This window comes from Felis catus, chromosome D3 (genome assembly GCF_018350175.1).
Source record: "Felis catus isolate Fca126 chromosome D3, F.catus_Fca126_mat1.0, whole genome shotgun sequence".
NCBI classification, from domain to species: Eukaryota; Metazoa; Chordata; class Mammalia; order Carnivora; family Felidae; genus Felis; species Felis catus.
Genome location: NC_058379.1, coordinates 48,518,435 through 48,539,448, shown reverse-complemented (window position 1 = coordinate 48,539,448; position 21,014 = coordinate 48,518,435). Strand labels below are relative to the sequence as shown.

The 21,014-nt window shown below is 37.9% G+C and overlaps 1 protein-coding gene across 2 annotated transcripts in view; it reads right to left on the bottom strand.

Annotated features, from left to right (window-relative positions):
• The window catches only part of PSMA8 (proteasome 20S subunit alpha 8), a 49,147-nt gene extending 33,403 nt beyond the window's left edge, over positions 1-15,744 (bottom strand). Inside the window, exons 1-2 of one of the 2 annotated variants that reach the window (XM_045041944.1) lie at positions 15,543-15,744; positions 1,503-1,515 (exon numbers count right to left, since the gene is read on the bottom strand). In XM_045041944.1, coding sequence (XP_044897879.1) covers positions 1,503-1,515; positions 15,543-15,644 — 115 coding nt within the window. In that variant the 5' untranslated portion in view covers positions 15,645-15,744. Of the gene's footprint in view, positions 1-1,388; positions 1,516-15,542 lie in introns of both variants that reach the window. The other variant, XM_003995084.5, reaches the window with a different exon arrangement.
• Between the last annotated feature and the right edge of the window lie 5,270 nt (positions 15,745-21,014).

The window sequence follows — 21,014 nt, the reverse complement described above, 5'->3', positions numbered from 1 at the left end:
CTCTGCCCCACGGCCTTTGTCTCCACACTCCAGTTTCCTTGGGCTTCCTGGGACCTCCTCACCCTCCTTCCTCTCTCTGTCACTAACGTGAACTTTCTTTGTGCACATTAAAGTCTTATTTCAAACAAAAAAAGAAAGAAAGTAAAAAAGAAAATGGGTGCGTGCACAAGCACACATGACAAGAAAAACGTCTTGTTTGCTATACGGAGGCAAATAAGCACAGGAAAATTATGTTCAACATCATTAGCCATGAGTCAAATGCACATTAAACCCACAATGATATATCACGACACACTCATAAAAATATCTAAAATTTAAAGAAGTAAGAACACCAAAGGCTGCTGAGGATGCAGAGAAAATGAATCATTCATATACTGCTAGTAGGAATGTAAAATAGTTCAACCACTCTGGAAAACAATTTGTCTTTTTTTTAATAAAACTAAGCATGCATTACCATATGACCCAGCAATTGTACTCTTGACCATTTACTGCAAAAAAGGAAAACCCATGTTCACACAAAAACCTGTACACAAATGTTCACCAGCTTTCTCTGTAACAGGCAAAAACTAGAAATAATCCAAATGTCCTTCAATCAGTGAGTTGTTAACAAAGTGTGGTAGATCCATATCATGGGACACTATTCAGCAATAAAAAGCAAGTGACTATTGACATATGCAACAACTTGGATGAACTGTAGGGGAATTATGCTGAACGAGAAAAGCCAAGATTAAATGATTACATATCACAGGATTCTATTCATATAACATTCTCAAAATGACAAAATTATAGAGATGGAGAAGAGAGAGGATTATTGTTGCCAGAGGTTAGAGATGAGGAGGACTAGCATGAAGTGGTCTTGTGTTAATGAAGAGTTGTGTATCTTGATTGCAGTGATGGTTACATGAACTTACACACATGATACGTCTAATAAAACTACAAAACACACACACATATACATGCAAATGAGTGCAAGTAAAACTGTTTAAATAAACTCTGTGGCTTGTAACAATCTCAAATTATCAGTTTTTGAAGATGTTACTATTGGGGGAAACTCAGTAAAGGAAACTTCCTTGTGTTTTTTTTACGACTTCCTATCTATAATTTAAAAATAAAAAGTTTGAAAAGAAAACAGTTACCTACAGTCATAATTAGGAGACTATAATATGTATTGTGTAACATTTATGTTTGATCAAAGCTAACTATTAGAAATCCATGTTTATAGAAGTGTAATTTTCCAGAAAAGGTAGGGTATGCTGTTTGTGTCAAAGTAAGAAATGGGGCATATCTCTATATGTTGTGTAAATATAGCATGACAGCTGTAGGGGGGGCCCAACTGTGTTACCCTACTACACTAAGATACTCTATCGCTACTGTAGGTCCATAAGTACCTGCAAAAGCCATGCAAACGTGGTCGTCAAGGGCACAAATTTTCCTCACAGTTCTTTCATCTTGAAGCTTGGCAACAGATTTCTTTTCTACTCCAAGCACAACTATATCAGTACCTCGGATTCCAACCTATCAAGTGATTAAAAAAATACAATTAGTTGTTAGTTTTGACATTAAAATGAAGTTATCCTACCACATGACTTGTAGGAAAAGTCTTTTTTTTTTTTAATGTTTATTTTTGAGAGACAGTGCACGAGCAGGGGAGGGGCAGAGAGACAGGGAGACAGAGGATCAGAAGAGGGCTCTGTATTGATAACAGAGATGTGGGGGCTCGAACCCACAAACTGCAGGATTATGACCTGAGTTGAAGATGGACGCTTAACTGACTGAGCCGCTCAGGCGCCCCGGAAAAGGCTTTCTCTTAACCATTCAATAAAAATGAGAAAAGTTGATTTCTGAGAAAACAGCTGCACAGGTACAGGATTACTCCATTCTCCAAACCCAAAAGTACAGAACACAAACAGGTCGAGATTGGAAGAATATACCACCAATGCTATAACTACACGAGTGTCCTAAACTCACGCAATACACCTGAAGAAGTGCTAAGCAGATATAGAACAATTTTAACCAAAATGAAAGAAAATGCTGGGAATCCATGTGGATTCCTTGTAGAGTGGGCAATACCAGTAGTGGAGTAGAAGTAGTTTAGAAAATTAAGTAGATAAAATTCTGAAAGCTCTCCTACGTATCTCACAATTTGGAGAGATAATGCTTGGGGAACATAAGCAGCCAAGAGAAAGACCAAATGCCTTCACTCTAATTCACTGATCAACAAAACCTCAATTCTAACATGAATTCAACAAGAAGAATCCCATTGTTCCTCTCTCCACCTCTTCCCTTGAGAGTGAAGTGGGAAAAAGTCTAAAGAATAATGTGTAAGGATAGTAGTTCTCAAACTGGGTCTTCTGTGGAAACATGCCCATATTCTCAGGGGCTCAAGAGTAATCTATAAGAAGTTTAATTTTGTATTACAATGGTAACCTAAATATTTTGAGAATTGGTATTTGTGTTTATGGTTGCCTTGCTGCCAAGGGTGATATTAGTACTAACTATGCAAATAGGTGTCCTCTCAATTAGTATCATTGAAACAGAAATATAGAATAGGTTAAATACAGAACTAGACCTGAGATTACATCTTTCAATTAAATAAAACTTAAGACAATTTAGCAAGGCTTTTGCTCTTATTGTTCCCTCACTTCATTCCAGTCTGTCAATTTATCTAACAGGACTTTCTCTAATCATGCTATCTAAAACGACAACCCTCCCTCTACATCCCACCCTCATCTAATAGACTCATGTTGAACTTTATATCTTATAGGGAAAAGCCATGGGACTTTCTAACAATGTAACATAAATTATGGCTCAAGAAAATCTCAATATTTCCCCCAAATTTTAATAAATTAAATTAATTGATCACCACATACGATAATTTTTATGATTCTCACCTAAACAATTCTGACTTAAAGCAATTAAAACTTCCAACACAAACTAGAAAATGTTTACAATGAAAATCCTAATATCAAAGTCTTTTGGATGAGGGTAAAATTATTCTCAGAAGAAAATTCCTAATCTCATTGTAAAATAATAAGTTACTCAAGAAGTTAAAAAAGGAATACAAATATTTAAGCTAAGCTTAATGGGAAAAATAAGAAAAAAAGCAGAAATTAATGATTAGGGAGAAAACAATATAATTGACAAGTAATACCAAGAGATAGCTTTTAAAGGAATAATTAAAAGATATCTCAGTTAATCTAGCCAAGAGGAGCAAAGCATAAAAAATATATACAAGTGTGAAAAAGCAAGAATTTAAAAATTATAACCCTAAGTTAATTAACATGAAAACCTTAGTGAAAAGGATGACAGACTAGAAAAATTAAAAAACTGCCCATACTGACTCAAGAAAATAATAGACAACACAGTCTCTAACAAACATGGGATGATTTCAAAAACAAGTGTCATGCTTAGAAGGTTCATGGATGAATTTTTCCTAATCTGCTGTTATGGGTAATTCCTGTGTTATTTAAATTATTCCATGGCACAGATCAAAATAAAAATGTTCCTGACTCTTTTTTTGGAAAGCTACATAACAATGTTAAAATCTGGCAAATATAATATTTTCTAAATAAAGAAAGGTACCGGTGATTTTCATTTAGGAAAGCTGATGTTAAAAATTCTAAACAAGGGGCACCTGGGTGGCTCAGTTGGTTTAGCATCCTACTTGGGCTCAGGTCATGATCTCACAGTCGTTGAGTTCGAGCCCCGCATCAGGCTCTGTGCTGACAGCTCAGAGCCTAGAGCCTGCTTCAGATTCTGTGTCTCCCTCTCTCTCTCTGCCCCTCCCCTCACTCATGCTCTGTCTGTCTGTCTGTCTGTCTCTCTCTCTCTCTGTCAAAAATAAATAAAACATTAAAAAATTTTTTTTTTAAATTCTAAACAAGATTTTCACAAATGGAATCTACAAACACAGAAAAATAGTAACATGCTATAAACAATTATGGTTCATTCCAGGAATTTTAGGAGTTTCAATGAAAGCAAATCTTTTAATATAAATGTTACAGGGGAGAATGAAGATCTGGTTTTTTTGCCCTTCTGATAACAAGAGCTCTTCAATTGTTCTTGGAAAAATAAGGAGTCTTTAGGTGGAGCTGTAATGCAACCCAGCCTAGTCAAACAGTAAATCCTTACAGTTTTACTGAAAGTGTTTGGAAGACAGGATAATTCTTTACCTATAGCTAGGAGCCTGGAGCCTAGGACTATTTAGGAGCTACTCTTAGGGAGGTCATGTCTGAGGGTGAAAGTAATATAAAGAGCAAGTAAGAGATGGACACAGAGATGGAAGAGAAGAGGAAAAGAAGGAAAAAGAAACAGAGACACACCTGTTCTAGGGCTATTCAAGAAGACAGTAGTAGCCATGTAACTGAGCCTGAAAGGAAGGTTTACCCCTGCTCCCCTTGGGTACTTGATTCAGTACAGTTGACCCTTGAACAATGCAGGGGTTAGGGGTGCCAACCCTACCACTTCATGCAGTTGAAAATCCATGTATAACTTTTGACTTCCCCCCAAATTTAACTACTAATTGCCTATTGTTAACTGGCAGCCTTACTGATAATATAAACTGATAATATAAATATAACTTTTGACTTCCCCCCAAATTTAACTACTAATTGCCTATTGTTAACTGGCAGCCTTACTGATAATATAAACAGTTGATTAACACACATTTTGCATGTTATATGTGTCATATGCTCTATTCTCACGATAAAGTAAGCCAGAGAAAAGAAAACATTAAGAAAATCATAAGGAATGGGGCCCCTGAGTGGCTCAGCTGGTTGAGCGTCCTACTTCAACTCAGGTCATGATCTCGAGGTTGGTGAGTTCGAACACTGCACCAGGCACGCTGCTGTCAGCGCAGAGTCTGCTTTGGATCCTCTGCCCCCCTCTTTTTCTCTCCCCCTGCCCCGCTGGTGCTCCCTCTCTCTCTCTTTCTCAAAAAATAAATAAACATTAAAAAAATTGTAAGTAAGAGATATACATTTACAGTAGTGTAAAAAGTTCAAGTGGACCCATGCTGTTCAAATCCATCCTAATTTTTTGCTTAAATCAGTTTGAGTTGGATTTCTTTTATTTAAAAACAATTTTTTAAAAATATTTATTTATTTTTGAAAGAGAGAGAGAGTGGGGAGGGGGGGGTGGCAAAGAGAGAGGGAGACAGAATCCAAAGCAGGGTCCAGGCTCTGAGCTGTCAGCACAGAGCCCAATGCAGGGCTGCAACTCACGAACGATGAGATCATGACCTGAACCAAAGTCAGACGCTCGGTGGACTGAGCCACCCAGGTGCCCCGAGTAGGGTTTCTCATGCTTGCAACTGAAAGAGTCCTAACTAAAACAATTAAATAGTATAAACGATAAAAGCTACAAAACATTTGATAAAATTCAATATCCATACCTAGTTTAAAAACAACACTAGAAAAGCAGGAAGACTATCTGTGAAGACTGTTTCATAACTTGTTAAAAAAGCATCACAAACTGGCAGCCATGTGAGGAAATGAGTCACCATCCATTCCACCGTTCAAGCCAAAACCCCAGTTGTTATCCTTTATAGTTCCTCCTCTCACACTATCCATTTCCAATCAATTACCTTGTTTTTGTCCATTTCAGTTACAAAAGCTAACCAGTTCCCCATCACCATTCTAGTACAAGCAACCATCATTTCTTGCCTGGATCACATACAACTACATAGCCTAATAGTTTTCCCCTTTCTACCTTTGCTCTCCATCTTCCCACCCCCACCCTGCACTCCCATCTAGACTCCACAAAGCTGCCAAGGTGAGCATTAAAAACCTTAATAGGGTCAAGATTACTCTCTAGGTGAATGTCCTTCCACAGCACTCCATTGTACTTAGAAAATCTTTTCAAACTCTTTAGTCTTGCCTATAAAGCTGAACACGATCTGGCTCCTGCCCACTTATCCAACAGTATGTCATTGTTATTCACCAAGCTCCAGCCACATTACCTTTTTTCAAGACTTTTTCAAGTCCCTCTGCCTGGAATGCTTCTTTTCCTATTTCAAGTCTCCATTTCAATTTCACCTCAAGGAGTCCTTCTCTATTATCCTTTATAATAACTTGTTCTTTCAGTCAACACATTTACAATTATTTATTTATTCATTAGACTCTTCTCTCCAAATAGTAAAATCTCTGACAGCAAGGAAGCAATCAGATAAATCTAGAAAGTGGGATGCTCTACTGAACAATTAATTAACCCACTCTCTTCAAGAAGTCAAAGCCAGGAAAAAAAGAAGAGACGCTGTTCATGACTAAAACAGATGCCTAAGGGTAAGCAATGCATGGACTTTAGATTCAGACCTAAACAACACAATTACAAAAAGATATTTTGTGAGCAACAAGGAAAACCAGAATGTAGAGGATTACAAAATATTAAGGAGTTTTTGTCAATTTCGTTAGGAGTGATAATGGTTTTAAGAAACTATTTTTTAGAGATGTATACTGAAATATTTACTTATTTGTGAAATATCTGAGATTTCAAAATACTCCACTGAAAAATGATTTTCAACCTATACCTCACACTATATACAAAAATTAACTCTAAATAGATCATAGATTTAAACGTAAAATGCAGAACTATAAACTTTCAGGAAAAAACACAGGAGAAAAATTTCGGGAACTAGGCAAAGGGTTCTTAGACTTGGCACCAAGAAATATGAACCGTAAGAGGAAAAACTGTTAAATTGGGCCTCATCAAAATTATAAACTTTTGTTTTATGAAAGTCCATATGAAGAGGATGAAAAGACAAGCTACAGACAGGGAGAAAATATTTGCAAATCCTACATCTGATGAAGGGCTAGATCTAGAATACATAAAGAACTGTCAAAACTCAACAGTGGAAAAGCCAATCTTGTTAGAAAATGGATAAAATTGAAAAACATTCCATGTTTATGGATTGGAAGAAGAAATACTGTCGAAATGTCTATACTACCCAAACCAATTTACACATTTAATGCAATCCCTATCAAAATACCAACAGCATTTTTCACAGAGCTAGAACAATCCTAAAATTTGTACGGAATCACAAAAGACCATGAACAGCCAAAGCAACCTTGAAAAAGAAAAGCAAAGGTGGGGGCATCACAATTCTCGACTTCAAGTTATATTACAAAGCTGTGCTGATCAAGGCAGTATGGCAGTGGCACAAAAACAGAGACCTAGTCCATGGAACAGAACACAAAAACCAGAAATGGACCCACAACTATATGGTATCTTCCATGAAGCAGGAAAGACTATCCAATGGAAAAAAGTCTCTTCAACAAATGGTGTTGGAAAAACTGGACAGCAAAAGAATGAAACTGGACCCCTTTATTATGCCGCATACAAAAATAAGTTCAAAATGGACTGAAGACCTAAATGTGAGACAGGTAACCATCAAAATCCTAGAGGAGAAAATAGGCAGCTACCTCTTTGACATAGGCTATAGCAACTTCTTACTAGATACGTTTCCTGAGGCATGGGAAACACAAGCAAAAATAAACTATTGGGACTTCATCAAGATATAAAGGAAAGGAAACAATCAACAAAACTGAAAGGCAACCTTCAGAGTGGGAGAAGATATTTGCAAATGACATATGTGATAAAGGGTTGGTATCCAAAATATATAAAGAACTTAAAAAACTCAACACCCCCAAAATAAATAATCCCATTAAAAATGGGCAGAAGACACAAATAGCCATTTTTCCAAAGAAGACACATGAAAAGATGCTCAACATCACTCATCATCAGGGAAAGATAAAATCAAAACTATGAGATATCACCTTACACCTGTCAAAATGGCTAAAATTAACAACACAAGAAACAACAGATGTTAGTAAGGATGCAAAGAGAAGGAAACTCTCTTACACTGTTGGTGGGAATGCAAACTGGTACAGCCACTGTGGTAAACAGTATGGAGACTGCTCAGAAAGTTAAAAATACAACTACCCTATGATCTAGCAATAGCACTACTAGGTATTTACCCCAAGAATAAAAGAAAACTAATTCAAATAGATACATGTGCCCCAATGTTTATAACAGCATTATCTATAATAGCCAAAATATGGAAACAGCCCGAGTGTCCATTGACTGATGACCAGATAAAGAAATTGTGGCATATATATATACACACACACACACACACACACACACACACACACACACAATCGGATATTACTCAGCCATAAAAAAAGAATGAAATCTTGACATTTGCAATGATATGGATGGAGCTAGAGAGTATTATGCTAAGCAAAGTAAGTCAGAGAAAGACAAATACTGTATCATTTCACTTATATGTGTAATTTAAGAAACAAAACAGAAAAACATAGGGATAAAAAAAAGAGAGGGAAACTATAAAACATACTCATAACTATACAGAACAAACTGAGGGTTGCTGGAGGGGAGGTTGGGGGATGTTAAATAGGCAATGGGGATTAAGGAGCGCACTTGTGATGAGCACTGGGTATTGCAGGTAAGTGATAAATCCTACACCTGAAACTAATACTACAATGTATGTTAACTGGATGGAATTTAACAAAAATGTGACAGAAGAAAAAGAAAATGGATAAAAGACATGAAGGACATTTCACTGAAGAAGATATACAAATGGCAAATGAGCACATACAAATGTGTTTGATATCATTAACCATTTCACTGCTAATTTAAAACTACAAAGAGGGATCATTATACGCTTATCAGAATGAACAAAATGAAAAATAATAACACCAAATGCTGGCAAGGATGTGTAGAAGCTGGATTACTCTTACACTGTTGGTGAGGATGTAAAATGATACAGCTACTCTGGGAAACAATTTGGCAGTTTCTTATAAAACCAAACATGCAATTACCATATAATCTAGTAATTGCACAGTTGGAAATTTATACCAGAGACATAAAAACTTATATTAACACAAAAAACTGCTATAAATGTTCATAGCATATCTATAAATAACAGCTCCAAACTGTAAACGACCCAAATATTTTTCAACAAGTGAATAAACACTGTGGTACATCCATACCATGGAATACAACTGAGCAATAAAATGTTGATATATGCGACAACTTAGATCAAGGGGAAAAAGGGGAAACAAGCAAATCCCAAAAGATTTCATATTATAGAATAGCATTTACATAATGAAAAAGTGAAATGAAAAAATTTTAGAAACGGAGGGCAGACGACTGCTGCCAAGGATGAGGGCTATGGATACAAGGGTGTGTAGGGCAGGCAGGGTAAGGAGGTGGGTGTGGTTATATAAGAGCATCATGAGGAATCCTTGTGGAGTTGGCACTATTCAGAATCTTGACTGTATTGGGGAGGCTGGGTGGCTCAGTTGGTTAAGCATCTAACCCTTGGTTTCAGCTCAGGTCATGATCTCACGGTTTATGGGATTGAGCCCCACATTGGGCTCTGTACTGACAGTGCAGAGCCTGCTTGGGATTCTCTTTCTCTACCCCTCTTCCCCCCTCTCTCTCAGAAAAAAAAAAAAAAGAATCTTGACTGTGGATATAAGAAAGTTCACAGGCAATAAAATCTGATACAACTTAATATATACACAAATGCACACAAGTGATACCAGAAATCTGAATAAAATAGGTGGCTTTTATCAATGTCAACAACCTGGTTATGATATTGAGCTACAGTTTTGCAAATGCTACCATTGGCAGAAAATGAGCAAAGTACACAAGGAATCCCTATGTATTCTTTCTTTCTTTCCTTCCTTTTTTTCCTTTTTAGGTTAATTTATTTAAGTAATCTCTCCACCTAACATGTGGCTCGGACTCATGACCCCAAGATTAAGAGCTGCATGCTCTACTAACTGAGTCAGCCAGGTGCTCCCAAATCCCTGTGTATTATTTCTTACAACTGCATGTGAATCTACAATTATCTCAATAAAAAATTCAATTAAAATCACTCCATTGGAAAGAGGGAAAAGTTGGGGAAAGATAAAACAGGTTGGTAAAATGTTGATAACTGTTGGAGCTGGGTAATGGGTATACAGAGGTTCATTATGGTATTCCCTTTATATCTTTGTGTGTTCCAAATATTCAATAATAAAAAGTTAAAAAAATAAATAAAATAAACATAAAAACAAACAAAACTTGAATTTCTCTACAGGCTTTATTCTCACCAGCAATTTAAACATATGCTAAAGTCTCTCTTAAAATCTTAAAGACCACTTAATTTCATTCCCACCTCTCTCTCTCAACCCCTTCAAACCCAAATAGTGTCATCATCCCTCAGCTGATGGCAACATGGTTTCTACCCCCAACTCCTCTCAGAGTTTAGCCAGGGTGGATTACACACAAATCATTAAGTTCCCTCATGGTTGTAGATTATCCTCTACATAGCGCATTAGTCTACAGTCTATACTTCATCTTCTCGAGTGAAGACAGAACTCAAGAATACTCATTCCCTTGACCTTCAACATCGCTTGAACTTCAACATACATGTTAAGTAGGGGAGAGAAATAATGCCCTTCAAAATTACTATCTCTAGCGCAGATCAATCTCCTGAGTTCCAAACAGAGACTCATGCCTCAGTCTCTGTGGGTCAGGAATCTGGACACAGTTTACCTTCTGACTTAGGGTCTCTCACAAGCCTGTGATCAAGTTTGTCCTCCAGGGCTGTACGCATCTCAAGGCTCATAGGGGAGGCTCCATTTCCACACTCACTTACATGGTTGTTAGCAAGATTCAGTTCCCCAGGGATCGTAGGGCTACAGATTTCAGTTCCTTACTGTGTTTTGAACAGAAGCTTCTCTCAATTCCTTGCTACATAGGACAACTCAAAATGGCAATTGCATGCTAGAAGAACAAGCAAGTGAAAGTGAAAGAGGATGCTCAAGACATAAGTCACCATCTCTTTGTAACTTACTCTCTGAAGTGACATCCCATCACTTTTGCCTATCCTATTCCCTAGAAGAGAGTTACTAGATTCAGCCCACACCCAAGGGAAGAAGATTACATAAGGGCATGGACATCTGAAAGTGGGGATCACTGGAGGCCATTTTAGAGGTTGCCTACTATAGTTCCATAAGCATGTCAACCTCAACAAGTCCCAAACCTCAATGGTTCAAACTTCAGTCAAGTTTAATTTTCCTTAAGAAAATGGCAGGGCCATTTACCCAGAGGCTAAATCCAGAAACAGAGGTGCCATCTTTGACTCCTCCCTCTTCAGTACCTCCTTCTCTCCTCTTCCTCTCCCCCAATACTACCCAAATAATAATCAAATTGTATCAACTATGCCACTAAAGTTTCTCTAAAATCTGCCTTATTCCCATTTCTGCCCCAACCCTAGTGAAAACTATCATATTTCATCTGGATTACTTCATAGACTCCTTTGTGGTTTCTCTGCTTCCAGTCTTGATATCATCCAATCCACTGACCACATTAAAGTCTGAGAAATCTTTGAAAAATAAAAACATGAAAAAAAGAAAAAGAAAATCTGAATGTGTCATTCCTCTACTTAAAAACTTGTACTAGTATGGACCATTTCTCACTAAGCAAACTGAGACAGCACAGAACTGGACCTGGAACCATAAGATGTAGGGACTGTAATATTTACTCTTTACATATCAGCCTTTTGCTCTCTTAATGCACAGAAACTTTCTCTGTTACAGAAAAAGAAAGATGGCCACTGGCAATCTTGGACACACGTCCCAACAGTTGTCCCAGAGTAAAAAAGCTACCTCTATTTCTAGTGTTAAAAAATTCCTAAGGATGGACTTACATTGGCTAGATTTGAGTCACATGCTTATCACTGTGTACAGGAGGATAGAGACTATGAATGAATCTATGTGAGTCGTGTGAGTGCCTCTGTGGTTGGACAAATGCAGTCTGTTACTAGAAGGAGAGATCAGTAATAATCCAGAGAATGACAATAGCCACATTAAAATCCTTCAAGGCCTCTTACTTTCTTAAAGTCATTCTATGATCCAGCCCTTCTTTCTAGTTTTATCTCTCTCTCTCTCCATCTCTCTTTTTTTTTTTACATTGCTTCAGTGATCTGGAATGCCTTCCAATTCATAGAACATAGCTGTCTTTTGCTGCTTGGTCTTCCACATGCTATTTCCTTTGTCTAAAATACCCCTCCCCCTTCCCACTTTTTAACCTGGCTACCGTTCATCTTTCAGGTGCTTACTTAAATATCACCTCCTCAGGAGAATCTCCTTAACATCTAGAGTTCCCATACTGTACCATATTCTCCCCACTGTAATACTCATTTAGGCCTAGTTGGGACCATTCACTTAATCATCTAATGTTCCTGCAAGATAGTAAACTCTCAAAGAACAGGGATTTTACTCATTGTGAAACCCTAGAACCCAGCACCATGTTTGGCATATGTAAGCGCTCAACAAAAATGAATGTGCTAGAAGAACCACAGACAAAAGTGAAGGGAAAAGAGAAAGCAAAGGGAGAGTAAATAATAATAGCAACCATTTATTAAATAGCTGCTGTGAACCAGACACTGTGCAAGATGCTTAACATGTATTATTACCTATTTAACTCACATCAGCTCTATGAAGCAGGCGCTAGTTTGCTGCCTGTTTTACTATTAAAGAAACTGCAGTTTAGAGAAGTTGGTTGCCTTACCTGATGCATACTTGCCTTCCAAATTCATGATAGTGATAGCCAATTAATATTCAAATATTTATTGAACAAATTTCATGGTACAATGCAAAGAGCAGAGGTTTTGGAAGCAGAAAAAATTAGGTGTGAATATGGGCTCCATAATTTTCTAGCTGAGTACCTTCAGGAAGCTATCACAGCCATGAATCAGTTTCCACACATAAAAAAAAGGGAGTTAAATACTGTCCTTAACATTACAAAATGTGCATAAAATACTTGGTACAAAAGAAATATTACTTAAATGCTTACTTCTTACCTAGCCCCCTCACTGTAGTATATCATGTGGTATATATATAAATACAAGAGGAATTAGGCTACCTAGCTTCTTAAAGATCCTACTATCCAGTTGGTGTGAGAAGCCTATTAAATAGACCTGAAATTAAAGTGAATATGAAGCCATGGGCCACCTGGGTAGCTCAGTCGGTCAGGCGTCTGACTCTTGATTTTGGCTCAGGTCATGATCTTGCGGTTCGTGAGATCGAGCCGTGCATCAGGCTCTGAGCTGACATAGCAAAACCTGCTTGGGTTTCTCTTCTCTCTCTCCCTCTCTCTCTGCTTCTCTCCTGCGTGTGCTCTCTCTCAAAATAAATAACCGTTTAAAAAATTTAACAATAAAGTGAATATGAGGCCAAATAGTTGGTACAGATTATAAATTCCGGAAAAGAATAAGAGCCATGATGGCTGGAGTGCATCAGAGAAGGCTTCATCAAGGAGAAGCAATGTGAGGAGATTCCCAAAGGATAAATAAGAGGGAGTGTGGCAGAAATAAAGGTGTTTTCTCTTCCACCCACCTACGAGGGCACAAACACATATGGGTAAACCAATGAAGCTGCCCCTTTAATTAAAGAGGGTTGATAAGGATTATGGAAGAATTTGATGGCCAGAATGTGAAGCTAAGATTTGAAAAAGTAGGAAACGTGGAGCCAGTAACAGTTCGGGGTCAGAGAAAGGACAGTGTAAGGAATGGTAATAAATCTTACTTTTTTCATGGGAATACTGTAAAGGATTCATGACTTTTTTTCCTAAGAAGAAAGGTATTACCTCTCCAAGATGTTATTCAAACATGTTTTTCATTTATAAAAAAAGGAACTAAAGCAAAAAGAAAACAGGCCTCTTGCCTCATTTCATGCTATAAGATAATCAATAAGAAGGAAGTGGAGGCCAAGACTCTAACTGTGGTCCCCATAACTTCCTGTATTACTAAATAATACTGCATCCACATGCTGGTCAAAACTGGTCAGCCCTGGCTTATTTATAAGTCCTCACAGCAACTACTGTTTACAGACAGAGTATTTTGTGGCGTATTTTAATAAATGCCATTATAAACTTTACCCCCCATAAAAGGTCATAGCACCCTCAAGGAAACGCAATGAACAACTCCATGCAAAGATGCAAATTATAATTTCAGAATCCTGAGACGAAACTGTCTCATCCTTCCAATGTATCTTTAAAAATGCCCACTATAGGTATTTTTATATCTTTACCCTTTTACAGCTCATTACAAAGGAACTATCAATCAGTTCTATAGCATTCTTAAAACATTTTAAATGAGCCAATGTGGCTTCTTATTACACCCCAGTCTTCCACCATTACTTCCTTTATTTTAGGCTCTAAAACTTGGGCATTATTTCCTAACCATATGCTTCATGCCTTGTTGGGGATTATATAACTTTTTGTTTTTATCAAAATGGTACCCTTTTGGTTTAAGCTACATCAGGCTTTTCTTAAATTTACAATTCTAAAAAAATTACTTATAAAACAGAAGCAAAACTAGAGGGCCCAATTAAATAGAAAAATACTTTAAAAATGATAAGATTCTTTCTAGTGTTATTTTTTTTACCACTTTACATTTGATAGATTTATAATAAAAGTGAATTATTTCCTTCCATAACTAAATTGCTTTGGAAAGTGAGGGAAAATACAGACACTGCTACACTTAGAAATGCATGGCGTAGTCTCATAGCTAGTGTCTCAATTTCCAAAATACAAAACAAACATGCTCATGAAATTTGAGAGATTTAAAAAAAAATTGGATCCTTCTGAATTCATAGGTTAGGACTTAGAAGATTCGGGGTAATAGATCTTTGGTTACCAGGGCAATGTTGTCCTTTTTAATTTTTATAAATCACTAATATTATTAGATATAATTAAAACTTGGCAGGAATAGTACTGCTACCCTGAGCATTTAAAAGTTTTTCAGAAATGTGGATACATAAATATAGTGTAGGGTATAATCTCTCAAAGAATTCCAGCATTATTTGAACAACAACCAAAAAGTGGCAAAAGATCGGAGTTTCTTGGGGCTTAGAGGCTCTAAAAGGCTGCCAAATATTCAGGTGAAAACTAGGACAATTACTTTTAACAGGTGGAAATGTATGATAACTGGCTTGGCGTTTTTGACCAACTTCTCAACAAGAGATTCAATTTTACTTTAATCGTTCCTATTTCAGGGGCAGGCATGGTCTATTTTTAATGTAATTACTGCTAAACAACAGTACCCACACAAAGTAACTGCTACTTTTCCACGCATCTGTGAATTCCCGCGGAAGTGGCTTATGTGCATTCAGGATGGCTGTTACTGGCTAGAAGTCTTTTCTTCTCTTATTGTCAGACACGGCATTCATATTGCTTCTAAAATCAAGGCTTCAACTGACACCCTAGTTTGGGGTCTGGGGCTATCCTTCGAAAGCGGCTGCACACCTATGAAATCTACCTCTTGCTGCCTCTTGCTCAAATTTCAGAAAGGACATCTCCATCAATTAAAAGAACGCAGCAATTTTCACAAGTGGGAGGCTCTCCTTTCCTGACCCCCCCCCCCCCCCCACACACACACCGGAGCCTCGGGCTGGGGCAGCTGGGTAAGGAAGGCATGACACCGGGCACGGTGGGCGGGGTGGGGGGCGGTGGTGAAGTTGGCTGCTCACCGCTGTGGATCCTTTCTTCACCGCTTCCTGGGCATATTCCACTTGGAAAAGGTGTCCGTCTGGGGAGAAGACAGTGATTGCCCGGTCGTACCGAGACGCCATGGCACAAGCCTACGCCGATTCCTGTGGCGTGGACGACGCTACTACAGGTGAGACGTGCGAGAGCCGCCCCGCTGCCACGTGCCACCCGGAAGTGCTTGCCCGGCCTCAAAGTGCCTCCCGGAAGTGTTTGGGCACGCACTTCTTGTCGCCATGGGTTAGCCCTGGCGTCTGGGGGCCAGGTGCCCCTCAGAAGTCCTCCTGCCGGCCTGCCTGGGCACGGCTGTGCTTGCGAGTTGGCAGAGTTCCTCTGCTACCCTCGGTGTTTGGTGCAGGCTTCCCAGTTTTCCCAGCACGCTGTAGCTCCAGCAGTCGTGTCAGATCACTCCAGTTACAAAGATGACAGCAAAGACTAGAGCTTAACTGAGAGAAATTTGAAGGTCAGATATTTTTATTTTTGCAAACCTGTCAGAGCACCAGGGGTGAGTTAAATCTCAACCTCTTCATTTTAGCTTCAAATTGTAAATTTCATTTCACTGTCTCTCACATATTTTACATCGGTTTAAAGCAAGGAAAGACATGATAATTTTCAAAATAGTGTTTCTTTTTTGCACTAAAGATGATGTGGTATATATATATACAATGGAGTATTACTTGGCAATAAAAAGAAGGAAATCTTGTCATTTGTAACAACTTGCATGGAACTAGAGGGTATTATGCTAAGTGAAATCAGTCAGAGAGAGGCAAATATATGACTTCACTTGTATGTGGAATTTAAGATACAAAACACATGACCATAAGGGAAGGGAAGCAAAAATAATCACAGGGAGGGGGACAAAACATAAGAGACTCTTAAATACAGAGAACAAACTGAGGGTTGCTGGAGGGGTTGTGGGTGAGGGGATGGGCTAAATGTGTAGAGGCATTAAGGAAGACACTTGTTGGGATGAGCACTGGGTGTAATACATAGGGGATGAATCATTGGAATCCACTGAAATTATTATTGCACTATATGCTAACTAACTTGGATGTAAATTAAAAATAAATAAAAATAAATAAATAACATTTTTAATTTTTGTTTTTCTATTTTAGAGACATTGAGCATGTAGGGGTTGGGCATGGGGGATGGGCATAGGAGAGAGAGAGAGAAACCCAAGCAGGTTCCATGCTCAGCACTGGATACCACCACACTGGGATCATAACCTGAACTACAATCAAGAGTCCCATGCCCAACCAAGTGAGCCACCCAGGTGCCTGGAAATAGTGTTTCTTTTCATTTTCTGCCTTGTGAACAAAATAGAGTAAATGGGCAGATAATCCACTAAATAGAGTAAATAGTACATCAAACTATTGCTAATGACAGCAATTAAGATAATACTATTTTAATCAAAGAAAAAATTTAAAAGCCCAAAGTACACTGCTTAAGACATTTCTGCAAATATAACTATAGTAGAAAGTCTGTAAAAAGGCACAACATTTCTGCCTGTGAAACAGCTCTTGTCTTTTTGTCCTCATCTATAAAATGGGAATATTTTTAAAATCTTTTTAAATTTACATCCAAATTAGCATATAGTGCCATAATGATTTCAGGAGTAGATTCCTTACTGCCCCTTACCCATTTAGCCCATCCCCCCTCCCACAACCCCTCCAGTAACCCTCTGTTTGTTCTCCATATTTAAGAGTCCCTTATGTTTTGTCCCTCTCCCTGTTTTTATATTATTTTTGCTTCCCTTCCCTTGTGTTCATCTGTTCTGTGTCTTAAAGTCCTCATGTTGAGTGAAGTCATATGATATTTGTCTTTCTCTGACTAATTTTGCTTAGCATAATACCCTCTAGTTCCATCCACGTAGTTGCAAATGGCAAGATTTCATTCTTTTTGATTGCCAAGTAATACTCCAGTGTGTGTGTGTGTGTGTGTGTGTGTGTGTGTGTGTGTGTGTATGTGTGTGTGTGTGTGTCAATGGATGGATGAATGGATACAGAAGATGTGATGTGTATATATATATATACACACACACACACATATATACACACACATATATATATACATCACATCTTCTATATCCATTCATCCATCCATAGACATTTGGGCTCTTTCCATACTTTGGCTATTGTTGATAGTGCTGCTATAAACAAAGGTGCATGTGCCCCTTTGAAACAGCATACCTGTATCCCTTGAATAAATACCTAGTAGTGCAATTGCTGGGTCATAGGGCAGTTCTTTTTTTAATTTTTTGAGGAGCCTCCATACTGTTTTCCAGAGTAGCTGCACCAGTTTGCATTCCCACCAGCAGTGCAAAAGAGATTCTCTTTCTCAGCATCCTCGCAAACATCTGTTGTTGCCTGAGTTGTTAATGTTAGCCATCCTGACAGATGTAAGGTGGTATCTCATTGTGGTTTTGGTTTGTATTTCCCTGATGATGAGTGATGTTGAGCATTTTTTCATGTGTCGTTTGGCCCTCTGGATGTCTTCTTTGGAGAAGTGTCTATTCACGTCTTTTGCCCATTTCTTCACTGGATTGTTTGTTTTTTGGGTGTTGAGTTTGATCAGTTCTTTATAGATTTTGGATACTAACCTTTTATCTGATATGCAAATATCAGATATCTGATACTGCAAATGTCTTCTCCCATTCCATCGGTTGCCTTTCAGTTTTGCTGATTGTTTCCTTTGCTGTGCAGAGCTTTTTATTTTGATGAGGTCCCAATCGTTCATTTTTGCCTTGGTTTCCCTTACCTTCAGAGGCCTGTTGAGTAAGAAGTTGCTGCAGCCAAGATCAAAGAGATTTTTGCCTGATTTCTCCTCAAGGATTCTGGTGGCTTCCTGTCTTACATTTAGGTCTTTCATCCATTTTGAGTTTATTTTTGTGTATGGTGTAAGAAAGTGGTCCAGGTTCATTCTTCTGCATGTTGCTGTCCAGTTTTCCCAGCACCACTTGCTGAAGAGATTGTTTTTATTCCACTGGATATTCTTTCCTGCTTTGTCAAAGATTAGTTGGCCATATGTTTGTGGGTCTATTTCTGGGTCCTCTATTCTGTTCCATTGATCTGAGTGTCTGTTGTTGTGCCAATATATAAAATGAGAATATTTAAAATCAGTAGTAAAGTGTTATTCTCAGGTTTAAATGTGTTTGTAGGCAGAAGTAATTTATAATGGTATCTGGTAGGTAGTAACAGCCAGGTAAGCTTATTTATTATTATTACTTTCCATGTATTGCTTAATATATGTTGTTTTCCACTGTGGAATATCTTAAGTTTGGTGAAACCAACCTTAACTAAAAGAAGACAAAAGAGGGGCACCTGGGTTGCTCAATCCGTTGAGCCTTCAACTTTGATCTTGCGGTTCTTGAGTTCGACCCCACATCAGGCTCGCTGCTGTCAGCCTGTCAGCGCAGAGCCTACTTTGGATCCTCTGCCCCCTCCCACTTGCTTGCCCTCTCTCAAAAATAAAAGAAATGTTAAAAAAATATATATAAGAAAAAAGAATAATTACCTATAAAGAGGAAAACTCAATATCCTTAATTCCAAATACTTAATTCAGAATTTTAGTTGACTACTAAAAACAATTTTTATTTACCCCTCATCTTTCTTCTTTCTTTCTTTCTTTTTTTTTTTTTTTTTTACTTTTTAAAAATTTATTTTGAGAGAGAGTATGTGAGCAGGGAAGGGTCAGAGAGAGAGAGAATCCCAAGCAGGGGACCAGCCCAATGCAGGGCTGGAACTCACAAAACGTGAGATCATGACCTGAATTGAAACGAAGAGTCAGACACTTAACCGATTGAGCCACCCAAGCGCCCCCATCTTTTTTGTTTAATATTAAAAACTATTGAAAAGCTTGATGCTTCTGAAAAACAAACGAACAAAGAAACCAATAATTCTAACCAAAACAACTCACTCTAACTTTTCAAGAATTTCTGAAGTCTTACAATGAATGTTATGTTAAACCAACATTTACAAGAAGCTTTTATATAAGAAGTGTTTTAGTGTTTTGTTACATAACTATAATTTTTTTTCTTTTGAAATATAGATCACAGGAAATTTCAAAAATGTGCAGAGGGTCCCCTGTACCCTTCCCCCACTTTCCCTCAATGGTAATATTATACATTCCTATAGTACATTAACAAAACCAGGAAATGACACTGGTAAATATCCACAGAGTTTATTCAGATCTTGCCAGGTTACATGTATTCATTTGTGTATGTGTGTGTAGTTATTTGCAATTTATCATGTATAGATTGGTATAACCTCTGCCACAATCAAGATACACAACTGTTCCATGACTATAAAGATTTCTTGTTTTGCCCACTAACAGTCATACCCATCTCTCCATGCTCCCAACCTTTGGAAACCACGAATCTGTTCTTAATCTCTATACTTTTGTCATTTTAAAAATTTTACATAGGGGTGCCTGGGTGGCTCAGTCGGTTGAGCGTTGGACTTTAGCTCAGGTCATGATCTCGCAGTTGATGAGTTCAAGCCCCGCGTGGGGCTCTGTGCTTACAGCTCAGAGCCTGGAGCCTGCTTTGGATTCTGTGTCTCCCTCTCTCTCTGCCCCCCCCCCCCACCCGCTCATGCTCTGTTTCTCTCTGTCTCAAAAATAAATATAAACATTAAAAAATATTAAAAAAAATTTTTACATGAATGGAATCATACAGTATGTAAATTTTTAAGTAACTTTTTAAAATGATTATTTATTTTTGAGAGAGAGAGAGAGAGAACGAGTGGGGGAGGAGCAGAGACAGAGGGAGACAAATCTGAAGCAGGCTCCAGGCTCTGAGCTGTCAGCACAGAGCCAGATGCATGGCTCAAACTCAACAGCCCTGAGATCAGGACCTGAGCTGAAGTCTCACCTTTAACTGACTGAGCCACCCAGATGCCCCTTAAGTAACTTAATTTTAAGATAATTATAGCTTCACAGGAAGTTACAATCATGGTAACAAGAGTCCCTTGTACCTTTCACTTAGTTTACTCAGTTTGTTACATCTTACATACAAGAACCAGGAAATTGACATCAATGGAAAATATGTGTATAGCTTTCATTGAAACACATCTCGAAAGTGTTATAGTGTATTATAGATATATTTCAGAAATGAGATAGTATTTAAATCTTGACAAGGATTACTTTACACATTCAGGACTCACACTGACACTACAACTTAACAGTGTGACTTTGGGTGGGCATATTTCACTTCCCTAGAACCTACTTTCCTGAGCTGTAAAAGGAGGATAATAATGCAGACTTCAAAAGGTTGGGAAGGGCAGATGAAATAATGTATTAGTATATGAAGGCATTACCTAACACAGATAAGCACTTGAAAAATGCTAACTGTTGTTATTAATTATTGAGCCAACTAAAAAGTTAAGATTATTCTGTAAGAGGGAAATTAGGAAGAGTAAAAATGTAGCACGAGCCCACTTATATATATTTTAAATGTA